The sequence below is a fragment of the Rhamphochromis sp. 'chilingali' genome (assembly GCF_963969265.1).
Source record: "Rhamphochromis sp. 'chilingali' genome assembly, chromosome: 16".
NCBI lineage: Eukaryota > Metazoa > Chordata > Actinopteri > Cichliformes > Cichlidae > Rhamphochromis > Rhamphochromis sp. 'chilingali'.
The window spans coordinates 36,047,130-36,060,589 of record NC_137943.1 but is presented as its reverse complement, the minus strand read 5'-3'; the positions used below and the strand labels follow the sequence as shown (position 1 = coordinate 36,060,589).

The window sequence follows — 13,460 nt, the reverse complement described above, 5'->3', positions numbered from 1 at the left end:
TGGCCTCTCACCAGTGAGAGTTCTCAAGTGGCGTTTCCAGGTCTTTTTCAACCTGAAGCTTTTCCCACATGTTTTGAAGGATTTAAACAAGTTTCTTTCTTTGGGCCTGACGCTTGATGGATTTTTGGCAAACATCAGACTCTCTACCTGTGGCAGCATTGCAGGGACTCTCTGACACAGTCCAGCTCTCCACATCATCCTGACGTCTGTCTCGCTTCTTCCTCTTCTTTGGCACTGAGGTCACAGTTTCACTTAACCCTGACTCTTCACACTTGCTGGATTCTTCATCTGTGCTTTCACTTTGAGGAGAGTCATCACAGAGGAGCTGCTCCCCGTCTCCTCCTGGTTCACTGTGCTCTCCTTCCTCAGCAGCAGTCACCATAAAGGTACCAGGCTCCTCCTTCAGTCCCAGCTGCTCTCCCTCCTGACTGCTGCACAGTTCCTCCTCTTCCTCTTTAATCTGTGGAGCTTCTGGTTCCTCCTGCTCCACACTGGAGCTCCTCTCCTGGTTCCAGAGCTGCTGCTCAGGGAGAACCTCCTCCTCCTCCTCACAGACCTCCTGCTGTGGGACGTCTGGAGCGACAGAAGAAAGAAGTTACTGATGCAACCGCAGAAACATTAACAGGACTTTACAGCATGACTGCATCACTCATGAATGTGGACAGGCACCTGAGTTCACCTGTTTTGTGGTTTAAAAGCCACAAAGACGCTGTGTTTAGAGAAAATGGGTCTCAATTGTTCCCATACTGCTGACACATACGGGATCACTGAGGGTTTTTTCTTCTCCAGCTTTGACAAAAGTCCAGCTGGGATAACCACATTTACTCAGGGTCAGCTTTTCATCCATTTCATTAATAGTAATAAAAATCACACAGCAGTAATACGTCGAAGATCCTGAAGTTTGATCTGATTTCCACCAATGAAGACTCTGAGCACGCCACAAACACATTTAATGAACAGCGTGTGTAATTCCTCATTTATTTTAGACCCACATCAAACAATAAAATAAAGCCGTGTGTTAGTATTCATTCACGTCAGACTCTTTGGTGTTGAGTATATGAATGATCAGTAGTAGAATGGATATGATTCATTATGGATAAAAACCTGAACGAGGCCTTTTCTTTCCATTTTCTCTCCTTTATTATTTGTAACACGCTGTTTATGTATTTATGGCTCAGTTTGGTACATTTAAATAGGTTTTAGGAAGAAAGAAGGACGTTTATTCCAAGCGGAACAAAGTATTTGAACATCCTCCTCCTGCCGGAACTTCAGAGCGGGACATCCGGCGGAAGTAAACATTTTTAAAAGCGGCAGTTTGGTTGTTCCAGCGTGAACTTTTGGAGGCTTTGTGCTGTGTGTGAGCTGAGTGTGTGAGCTGAGTGTGTGAGCTGAGTGTGTGAGCTGCGGCAGCAACGATGCCTTCAGTTCAGTATCTGAGAGAGTTCATCAACGAGCGACTAACTGCTGCTGCTGAACAAATATTCTTGGAGTTTGAAAAAACGATCGTCCAGTACGAGGAAGAGATCGACCGTCAGCGCAGACTGCTGGATATCACCTGGAAACCCCAAATCAAGCTGCACAGGACAGGTGAGTGTCCCTCTGAGGGAGGATCCTGATCACAGCTCTGCGGGACGTTTCTGATTGTGAGGACTTTTTGGAGATGTGAGCTAACAAAGAGCAAACAGAGGACAGGACTGCGCTGCGCTGCATTCAAACAGCAGGCGCTGAAATCAGCCTGGATTTGAGCTTTTCTCTGACCTGGATCCATCACTCAATCCTGTGAATCGTTTGAAAAACTTTTTGTTTGGCGGTGAAACGTGTGTTTGATGGTGCGTTCAGGTGCACCTTCTAAACTCAGTAATCTAGCCTGAAAAGGTTTTTCCTTGGTTTCCTTTCTTCTTCTGCAGAGCTGTAAAGAGTTCAGTGTTAACGTCATAACAATACGTCTTTTTTATTTCTCCATCAGTGACGTCAGAGTGGTCGCCCGGGCCCTTTGTGATGATGTCACATAAAAGCTAAAGTGGTACACAGCACGTGCACGGTTCCTGTGGTCACATTTACACACGTGTGAGAACAACAAAGTCCACCATGTTGTTGTTCAGAGTCACGGACGCGACTGAAAGAAGTGACACAGAGTTTAATGTGCAGCTCGGCACAGTGACACCTAATATTGAATTTATGAACTGTAGTGGCAGTGCGGTGCTGCTGCTGTGCTGAGGGGGCTTTACCTTCCAGATGTTCGTCTGAATAAATGCAGATCTGAGATCAGTGACTTACAGCTGACTGGACGGCTTTACTCTCACACACGAGCGACGCAGTCATGCTGTAAAGTCCTGTTAATGTTTCTGTGGTTGTGACTTCTTTCTTCTGTCCTTCAGACGTCCCACAGCAGCAGGTCTGTGAGGAGGAGGAGGAGGAGGAGGTGGTTCTCCCTGAGCAGCAGCTCTGGAACCAGGAGAGGAGCTCCAGTGTGGAGCAGGAGGAACCAGAAGCTCCACAGATTAAAGAGGAACAGGAGGAACTGTGCAGCAGTCAGCAGGGAGAGCAGCTGGGACTGAAGGAGGAGCCTGAAGTTCATAATGATCCTGTGCAGTACGAGGAAGAGATGGAGCGTCAGCGCAGACTGCTGGATATCACCTGGAAACCCCAAATCAAGCTGCACAGGACAGGTGAGTGTCCCTCTGAGGGAGGATCCTGATCACAGCTCTGTGGTACGTTTACTTTGAGGCTGCAGGGATGTTTCTGGAGGACAGAAGGTGGATGTGTCTCTGTTTAAACAAACATTCAGCTTTAAACTCACCCGAGGACGCTGCTGTGAGGCAGGGTTGGGGTTTTCCTCTCACACTTCAATTCAATTCAGTTTTATTTCCACAGCGCCAAATCACAACAACAGTCGCCTCAAGGTGTTTTATATTGTAATGTAGACGCTACAATAACACATACAGAGGAAAAGCCCAACAATCATATGACCCCCCTATGAGCAAGCACTTTGGTGACAGTGGGAAGGAAAAACTCCCTTTTAACAGGAAGAAACCTCCGGCAGAACCAGGCTCAGGGAGGGGCGGGGCCATCTGCTGTGATTGGTTGGGGTGAGAGAAGGAAGACAGGATAAAGACATGCTGTGGAAGAGAGACAGAGATTAGTAACAGATATGATTCAATGCAGAGAGGTCTGTTAACACATAGTGAGTGAGAAAGGTGACTGGAAAGGAAAAACTCAATGCATCATGGGAATCTCCCGGCAGCCTACGTCTTGAATCTTGAAATCTAATAATGAATTACAGTCGTCCAGCCTGGAAGTAATAAATGCATGAACTAGTTTTTCAGCGTCACTCTGAGACAGGATATTTCTAACTTTAGAGATGTTGCACAAATGGAAGAAAGCAGTCTTACATATTTGTTTAATATGTGTGTGAAAGACTCACAAAGACTCTCATACACCCCCTATATACAGGGAGTGCAGAATTATTAGGCAAGTTGTATTTCTGAGGAATAATGTTATTATTGAACAACAACCATGTTCTCAATGAACCCAAAAAACTCATTAATATCAAAGCTGAATGTTTTTGGAAGTAGTTCTTAGTTTGTTTTTAGTTTTAGCTATTTTAGGGGGATATCTGTTTGTGCAGGTGACTATTACTGTGCATAATTATTAGGCAACTTAACAAAAAACAAATATATACCCATTTCAATTATTTATTTTTACCAGTGACACCAATATAACATCTCCACATTCACAAATATACATTTCTGACATTCAAAAACAAATCAGCGACCAATATAGCCACCTTTCTTTGCAAGGACACTCAAAAGCCTGCCATCCATGGATTCTGTCAGTGTTTTGATCTGTTCACCATCAACATTGCGTGCAGCAGCAACCACAGCCTCCCAGACACTGTTCAGAGAGGTGTACTGTTTTCCCTCCTTGTAAATCTCACATTTGATGATGGACCACAGGTTCTCAATGGGGTTCAGATCAGGTGAACAAGGAGGCCATGTCATTAGTTCTTCTTCTTTTATACCCTTTCTTGCAGCCACGCTGTGGAGTACTTGGACGCGTGTGACGGAGCATTGTCCTGCATGAAAATCATGTTTTTCTTGAAGGATGCAGACTTCTTCCTGTACCACTGCTTGAAGAAGGTGTCTTCCAGAAACTGGCAGTAGGACTGGGAGTTGAGCTTGACTCCATCCTCAACCCGAAAAGGCCCCACAAGCTCATCTTTGATGATACCAGCCCAAACCAGTACTCCACCTCCACCTTGCTGGCGTCTGAGTCGGACTGGAGCTCTCTGCCCTTTACCAATCCAGCCACGGGCCCATCCATCTGGCCCATCAAGACTCACTCTCATTTCATCAGTCCATAAAACCTTAGAAAAACCAGTCTTGAGATATTTCTTGGCCCAGTCTTGACGTTTCAGCTTGTGTGTCTTGTTCAGTGGTGGTCGTCTTTCAGCCTTTCTTACCTTGGCCATGTCTCTGAGTATTGCACACCTTGTGCTTTTGGGCACTCCAGTGATGTTGCAGCTCTGAAATATGGCCAAACTGGTGGCAAGTGGCATCTTGGCAGCTGCACGCTTGACTTTTCTCAGTTCATGGGCAGTTATTTTGCACCTTGGTTTTTCCACACGCTTCTTGCGACCCTGTTGACTATTTTGAATGAAACGCTTGATTGTTCGATGATCACGCTTCAGAAGCTTTGCAATTTTGAGACTGCTGCATCCCTCTGCAAGATATCTCACTATTTTTGACTTTTCTGAGCCTGTCAAGTCCTTCTTTTGACCCATTTTGCCAAAGGAAAGGACGTTGCCTAATAATTATGCACACCTGATATAGGGTGTTGATGTCATTAGACCACACCCCTTCTCATTACAGAGATGCACATCACCTAATATGCTTAATTGGTAGTAGGCTTTCGAGCCTATACAGCTTGGAATATTGATCGATCGATCTCTAACAAAAGAACCAAGGAAGCTAGGCCTGTTCCGTGAGCGTGTCCTTGAATTGAAGCGTGGGTGTGCGATGTAGCCCGACTTTCACTCGGTGTGGCCAATTTATACATGAAGGAAGTGGAAAACAGGGCTCTGTTATCGTACCCTGGAAAACCACCAAGTCGTTGGTTCAGGTATGTGAATGAACCTCGGGCTGCCACGATTAGTCGACTATCAAAATCGTTGACCATTAATTTAATTTTCGACGCGTCGTTTGAAGCTTTGTAAAATCCTGAAAGACGCAGGAATAAGTAGCAGGATTTAAGAGTGTAATAACGGACTGAAACAGAAGATGGCAGCACTGCATGTACAAGGATGCCAGCTGCCGTTAAACCCCGAAGAAGAAGAAGCTGTGTCCGGTATTGTAGCTGTGTCCAAATTTAAGGGCCGAATCCTTCGGAGGCTGCAATCCGGTTGTTCAGTGATGACGTGATGAATCCTACTTCCGGGTCTAAAGTAGTCTGCGTTTAATATGGCTTTTGTGTTGTTAACATGTTTAATGTTATGTATTTTCTTCTATTTAATCTCAAAAGCTCCTAAAACAGTCAGTGATCCCTGTTGACCTCCCTCGGCTTTTATTACCACTAATCATTTATTTAAGCTCAGTTTTTAAAACCTTAGGATGTAACTACAGCCCAGCCCATGCAGCAGTATATGAATGACTAACCTCGTATTGTGGATGGATTATCTCAGTTGTTCTCCTGGCTGAAGTTTGGTCCTTTTACAGCATCCTGCCATGCGATTACATTTGTTCCTGACCACCGAGAACACTCACATTAACTTTTATCCAGTGGGAAAAAAGTTAGCTTGTTTATATTATGCTAACATAGCTGTGTTGCTAGCGGTCACGTAGCACATCATTATATACCAGCTAGCCCAACTTCAGTAACCCTACAAACGTCTCTGCTGTTTAGTTTTCTGTCTTCATTTATGCTGGAAGTGATAGCAGAGCTGTACGTTTTAATTTGTTTCCAAAACCCCGCAGTCAGGACATGCTATATTGTATTTAGATAGAAGCTAGCGAGCTAACTCCCTGCTAACTTCTAACTCCGTTAAATGTCATAAATTCCGTTTTCATGGATGCCTGGATGTTAAACTCAATTGTTACACCTGGTAGAGCAGAACGCTGATCATTTTATTAAAGATGAAAGACTTTAGACAGTTTTTCAACTCTCAGTAATGCCATAGTGATCGTTTGATATATGGACCTGCAGCGGAGTTTAGGCCCAGACACGGCTAGTGACGTCAGACTGAACAACCGGATTGTAGACCGATTACGCTACGACGCGACGAAGACTTCTCCTAATGCGGCCGACAAAGGCGTCCTTCCCCAGATTTGACAGATGGGGCAGGTGTATCCTTCGTGGCCCAACCAATCCCAGATTTCATAGCGTGGCCCCAGTGTTAATATTACTCTTATTATTCTTTCTGGGTCACAAAATAAACGTTTAACATATTTTCATGGAGAATGTAGCTGTGTAAACCTCAAATATCTGCTCAGTTTATCAAGACACCGCATATTTTCAAAAGCGCTCCGACGTTTTCAGAGACGTCTGTTACCCACTAGCTCGATAGCGAGCCGGGGGCTAGGCTCACTAGAGCCGTGAGAACACCGGACTCCCGGCAAATCGTTTTCAAACCCACCGCCGTCTTTCGCTACTCAGGTTAAACAGGATATATGAGTCACTTAGATAACTTAAAAATGTTATTGTTTGGCTTTTTTCAGTATTTTATTTGTTCCTGAGTAAATCGGTTTGGCTGAGATTAAAGTTAAAGTTTTCACTAGAGATGGACCGATCCGATATTACGTATCGGTATCGGTTAGATACTGACCTAAATTACTGGATCGGATATCGGAGAGAAATAAAAAATGTAATCGATCCATTAAATATCACAAAAGCACCTCACAAAACTTGCGACACGGCGTAACTCGGCTCATAATCTTAGGACATCGGAGCAGTGTGCATCACGTGATAGAGCGGCTGTGGCGTGCGAGACCTGTCGCCGGTCTGTTTGAACATTTGTAGCCTCGCTACCAAACCAGCATTTCATCTCTGACAGAGTGATCCCAGAGAGAAGTAAAGCAAGTGTGTAAGTCCATCTCTGAATGTTTGTAAAGCATTCCAGCCTTAAGCTTAACAACCGATATATGGTGCCTCTTCTTGCTGCTACTTCAATCATGAAACTGATCAATGATCAGCTGATCGTCTCTCTTGTTTGTTTTTGGCCCACTTTGCACCAGAAAGAGGAAACCAGCGGCTGAACAACAGCAGCACGTTTAAGCTTGATCAGCTGTTGTTAGAATTTATTTAATATTAAACCCGATTCTTTGATCCCCATGACAGAACAGAGAAGACCCGACTCAGAGTGGTCAAAACATTTATAATTCTTTATCCAATCATCTTCCCTGCACAGCCCAAAGCCAGCTGCAGAATCTCTAACATTACAGGCTAAACATGTCTCATATAGGTGTTATTTTGGTACTTTACACGTCACACACAGTTTCAACACAAACAAATCCTTATATGTTAGTAGTTCCTCTTTTTCTGTCTAGTTTCCTGTATTTATTAATATACTTGTACAGCTGCACACTAACTTCCTGTTTTTCAGTCTGGCTGAACACTTAGTTTGTGAGTCAAAAGTGGCCTTGCTTTACAAGCCTTCATTATTAAAGTAAATAAAACAATATAATTAGAAAATAAGCACTAAGAATATATGTTTATTCCATAACACTTTGCACACCAGGATCTTTTTCTACAGCTGACGTAACTGTGCAGGGGCGGATCTAGCAAAGTTTAGCCAGGGGGGCCGATAGGGCATGAACAGGGAAAAGGGGGCACAAAGACATACTTTTCTTTCTTATTCTCATTTAAAATGTCGAGCTTTTAATAAATAATTATCTGAATCTTACAACCAAAGTTTTAATTTGATGTAAAATGTAATGAAGTCCATTACTGTATATAGTGACTGTTAAGTCTAATATACCCTAGTAAGCTATAGTACTTTTTCCTTTGGGAACCATCTGTGCAGTCTGCAGCTCTGTAGAAGAAAGATGTTGAATCTATTTAATTATTCTTGAAAAATTTATTTCTGTGCATTTTTTTTTTCTTTTGCTGGGAGTTTGCAACCCTGTTAGTTAGGTTGCTTAATATTTCTGCTAAGTACTCTTTAAAACACCAGAGTAGGGAGGATGGAGCAGGTTTAAGTTTATTTGATTGATCAGTTTTGCTGAACTATGAAATATTTTGGCTGCAGTGCATTTTTTGCATACAAGTGTAACAGAATAGCTTCAGTGTTGTTTAGTTTGTTTGTGTTAAACTTGAGTATGAACTTATGCAAAATGCAGCAAGATATTAAAAAAACTGTTTTATTGCTTAAATACACTATGTCAGTATCAGGCATAAAAGTGGTATCGTGCCATCTCTACTTTTCACACAGCTGAATAAACGTCAAGCAGAAAACTGATTAAACAGAAGTGTGAGATGGTCGAGAATTTACTCCGATGTCCTGTTATATTTTAGATAGCAAGGAGCAGACGGCTGAGTTTACTAAACTGCACCGAGACAATCTGCAAATGTTATTAAAAGGTTAATAGAGTATCATCTTGTCTTTATTTTTAGTTAGCACATATCTTAAACACTTCAAGCTGTAAGCTAATGATAGTTATATAAGAGGAGACACATGCTGGTGGATGCATGATCTGATTAGTCGACTAATCGCAAAAATAATCGGTGACTAGCCAACTATCAGAATAATCGTTTGTGCCAGACGAAGGTGACACCTTTGTGAAAATCAAATCTCAGGACGTACCACAATTCACGGATCACATTAACTCGCTGGACCGACACATCAGATTCACCAGGGAGGATATGAAAAGTGGCAGGTTAGCCTTCTTGGACTGTGAGATTTCCATCAGTAATGGGGGACATCTAAAAGCTGACCCTGAGTAAATGTGGTTATCCCAGCTGGACTTTTGTCAAAGCTGGAGAAGAAAAAACCCTCAGTGATCCCGTATGTGTCAGCAGTATGGGAACAATTGAGACCCATTTTCTCTAAACACAGCGTCTTTGTGGCTTTTAAACCACAAAACAGGTGAACTCAGGTGCCTGTCCACATTCATGAGTGATGCAGTCATGCTGTAAAGTCCTGTTAATGTTTCTGCAGTTGCATCAGTAACTTCTTTCTTCTGTCGCTCCAGACGTCCCACAGCAGGAGGTCTGTGAGGAGGAGGAGGAGGAGGTTCTCCCTGAGCAGCAGCTCTGGAACCAGGAGAGGAGCTCCAGTGTGGAGCAGGAGGAACCAGAAGCTCCACAGATTAAAGAGGAAGAGGAGGAACTGTGCAGCAGTCAGGAGGGAGAGCAGCTGGGACTGAAGGAGGAGCCTGGTACCTTTATGGTGACTGCTGCTGAGGAAGGAGAGCACAGTGAACCAGGAGGAGACGGGGAGCAGCTCCTCTGTGATGACTCTCCTCAAAGTGAAAGCACAGATGAAGAATCCAGCAAGTGTGAAGAGTCAGGGTTAAGTGAAACTGTGACCTCAGTGCCAAAGAAGAGGAAGAAGCGAGACAGACGTCAGGATGATGTGGAGAGCTGGACTGTGTCAGAGAGTCCCTGCAATGCTGCCACAGGTAGAGAGTCTGATGTTTGCCAAAAATCCATCAAGCGTCAGGCCCAAAGAAAGAAACCCAACACTGATGTGAAACCCTATCCTTGTGATACATGTGGGAAAAGTTTTAGAGCTAGAAGTACGTGGAAACGTCACCTTGTAACCCACACAGGTGAGAGGCCATATCCCTGTGATACATGTGGGAAAAGTTTCAGACGAAGCAGTAATTTGTATGATCACATGAGAACTCACACAGGTGAGAGGCCATATCCCTGTGATACATGTGGGAAAAGTTTCAGTCGAAGCAGTACTTTGTATATCCACATGAGAACCCACACAGGTGAGAAGCCATATCACTGTGATACATGTGGGAAAAGCTTCAGTCAAAGCAGTAATTTGTATATTCACAAGAAAACTCACACAGGTGAAAAACTGTTTGCTTGTGACACATGTGGCAAAAGCTTCACTGATAGAAGTACCTGGAAATACCACCTTATCACTCACACAGGTGAGAGGCCATATCCCTGTGATACATGTGGGAAAAGTTTTACTCGAAGCAGTCATTTGTATATTCACATGAGAACCCACACAGGTGAAAGGCCATATCCCTGTGATACATGTGGGAAACGTTTCAGTTCAAGCAGTCGTTTGTATATTCACAGGAGAATCCACACAGGTGAAAAGCTGTTTACGTGTGAAACATGTGGGAAAAGTTTCAGTCGAAGCAGTACTTTGTATATTCACAAGAAAACTCACACAGGTGAGAGGCCGTATACCTGTGATACATGTGGGAAAAGTTTCAGTCGAAGCAGTCATTTGTATATTCACAAGAAAACTCACACAGGGGAGAGGCCGTATACTTGTGATACATGTGGGAAAAGTTTCAGTCGAAGCAGTACTTTGTATATTCACAAGAAAACTCACACAGGTGAGAGGCCGTATACCTGTGATACATGTGGGAAAAGCTTCAGTCAAAAAAGTAGCTTGATGTGTCACAAGAAAACTCACACAGCTGAGAAGCCAGAGGCTCATAAAACATTTCAGTGTGAGTAGGAATTTGATAGACTGCATGAGAACTCTCACAGGTTGTTTTCCAGAAATATCTGTCTTTTATGCTGTATTCCTGTTTGTGGTCACTGTTTTATTTGAGACTCAGAATCCCTCTGGCCTTTTCTGCCTGCTTTAGTCTGTAATGGTCTCTTTAGAGCACGTTGTTTCTTCTCATGCGTTCATTTATTTTTTGATTTCATCCACTTGTTTTGGGGTTTCTTTTCAGCCTTTAGAGGCGATAGTTAAACTTGTTTTTTTTGCAGCAATATGTTAACATCCAGGCATCCATGAAAACCGAATTTATTAAATTTAACAAAGTTAGCCGGGAGTTAGCTCGCTAGCTTCCATCTAAGCATGATATAGCATGTTCTGACTGAGAGATTTCTGAATAAATTCAAACGTACAGCTCTGCTATCACTTCCAACATAAATGAAGACAGTAAACTAAACAGCAGTGACGTTTGTAGGGTTACTGAAGTTGGGCTAGCTGGTATATAATGATGTGCTACGTGATCGCTAGCGACACAGCTATGTTAGCATAACATAAACACAGTGAAGCTGGAGGATGAACGCCAACTTTTTCCACTCCATAAAAGTTAACGTGAAGGTTCCTCATGGTTGGAGACAAATGCAATCGCATGGCAGGATGCTGTAAACGGACCAAACTTCAGTCAGGAGAACAACTGAGATAATCCATCCACAATACGAGGTTAGTCATTAATATACTGCAACAACATGGGAATAGAGCAGCTGTGATAGAATACAGCATTGATGAATCAATGGTACAGAAGTGGAGGAAGCAAGAAGAATGAGCTAAGTAAAGTTTGACTCATCTGACTGTTTTGTTTCGCTTAAAGTGCCTTATAATCCAAAAAATACGGTATGTATAACACATAAAGGTGAACTGAAACTGGAGTCTGTTCCAAAGATGATTAAAACGCTGTACTGTTGTGCATATCCTGGCAGAATTCATGATTTCTTAACCATTTTTCAGACAAGTTTTTCTTTCACTCATGGTTAGTGGTTGGCTGAAGACGTTTATTGTCAAACAACTGTGTTTACTCTTTAAATCACGATCACTACACAAATTACCCAAATGATCCTGATCAAAAGTTTACATACCTGGTGAGTGGGCCTGATGACATACACAGAACTTGACACAAAAGGGTTAGAATGGCTATGAAAGGTAACTGTAGAAAGGACCGTGACCCGATACACTGTTCCCCTGGTTCGGCACATACGTCCACCAGCTGTCTGGCGCTCTCCCGTCTCTGGTCTCCAACCACAATATAAAACTTCATTAGCTTGATCATGTCCACCTGTGTTGTGTCCTGTAATGACTGTACCATATTGCACCACTAGTGGGTGGTGTCGTGAAATAAGAGTAAAGTGGAGTTGGTAAAATTTTAGAATATAGTTAAGATGGCTAACTGATAACTTGATGAGTCTCCCTGTGATGTAAAGTCTGTGCTGAAATCATTAAAGAGCACTATTCCTTGATGAGGACTGGTTCATTACCGGCCGCTGCTACATTTTGGCAGCGAGTAACCCTGCGTGGTTTTTCTGCTTAGTTTTTTGCTGAGTCATCGTGGCTGCAAACGTCCATCCACCGCCGATGTTTTTGCCTTGCCCTGGAGATCCTGCTTTGCCCTTCAACATGTGGATGCGTATGTTCAACAATTATTTGCTTGTGATCAATGCAACAGGGAATGCTTGGCCTGAAGCACGAAGAGCTACTTTACTTCACTGCTTGGGAACAGAGGGACAAAGGATTTTCTACTCACTGCCAAATACAGGTGATACTTTCGCCTCTGCTGTTACTGAACAACACTTTTCAGCCAAGGTGAATGTTGTTGCTGATATCTCTGAACTGAGTTGCTTCTAAATGTGAGTTTGATGACAGGACAGAAGAAATGATCCGTGATCAGCTACATGTGTCTAGCCCCAGCATAAGAGAGACTCTTGCTTGAACCTCATTTGACGCTAACAACGGCCACAAAAAACAAAACCTTTGTACTGTTCAGTTTGTACTGCTGCTCATTCCTGTGCAATATCCCCTCTGCCCCCCCTCACATTCCTATTTAAGATTTTCTTTATTCAATCACTAGTGTGTACATATATTTATATATACACATACATACATATATTTAGTCAGTTAACTGAAAATCTTTTTTCCTTTTACTACATCTTATTAATATTTTGCTCTTTACTATTTTTCTATTTATTTTTTATTATTTTATTTTCTTCTACTGTACCATTCTGCTGAGTGACTGTCTTCTGCTCGTTAAAAAATACATTTCATTGCGATGATGACCCTGTGCTAACTTGCATATGACAAATAAAACTGAAACTGAGCTGCTGATTACAGTCCAATAAACCGAGATAACTTCAATAGATTGGTGGCTGTTTTATTCACATCCTGACCGCATGAGGCCACGGTGATAACAACCTCCACCTTCCTTTGAACCTCCTCATTAACAGCAGGTTTCCAACCTTATAAACAGTGTTTGCTCTTTGAACTGTCTTTATTTCACATTTCATATACAAGGCTCAGTACTACAGGCGCAAAAAATCGGTGTGCCATGGGTTCCCCAGTTTCACCCATTGTGGCTAATTTGGACATTCAGGAAGTAGCACTGGAGTACTGAAGTGCTCAGCAGCGGTGCTAGTTTCAGTCATTATGCAAATGTTCAGTTTTGTTGGAAGGTTGGGGAAACCTGCAGTCAGCTGAGGCTGAAGAAGTTACTTAGATGAGTTTCTCCAACTGAAAATGTCCAGTTGAACAGAATCTACTTTCTGTGGTAAAATAATCACGGTTT

The 13,460-nt window shown here is 42.9% G+C and overlaps 2 protein-coding genes across 3 annotated transcripts in view; one reads left to right on the top strand and one right to left on the bottom strand.

Moving 5' to 3' along the window:
- Nucleotides 1-13,460, bottom strand: part of LOC308412491 (uncharacterized protein) — a 31,572-nt gene continuing 18,112 nt past the window's right edge. Inside the window, exon 3 of the mRNA XM_080906894.1 lies at nt 1-573. Within this exon, the coding sequence (XP_080763020.1) occupies nt 83-573 (491 nt within the window). The 3' untranslated portion in view covers nt 1-82. The remainder of the gene's footprint in view (nt 574-13,460) is intronic.
- LOC308412488 (uncharacterized protein) lies at nt 1,008-13,001 on the top strand. 2 transcript variants are annotated; one of them, XM_080906889.1, is made up of 3 exons: nt 1,008-1,587; nt 2,379-2,669; nt 4,034-4,318. In XM_080906889.1, exons 1-3 carry the CDS (start codon nt 1,416-1,418, stop codon nt 4,081-4,083), a joined length of 513 nt encoding a protein of 170 aa, XP_080763015.1. In that variant the 5' UTR covers nt 1,008-1,415; the 3' UTR covers nt 4,084-4,318. The 2 variants fall into 2 exon arrangements, with proteins under 2 accessions (XP_080763015.1, XP_080763014.1); XM_080906888.1 differs by lacking the exon at nt 4,034-4,318 and adding an exon at nt 9,186-13,001 and having other exon boundaries at nt 1,341-1,587.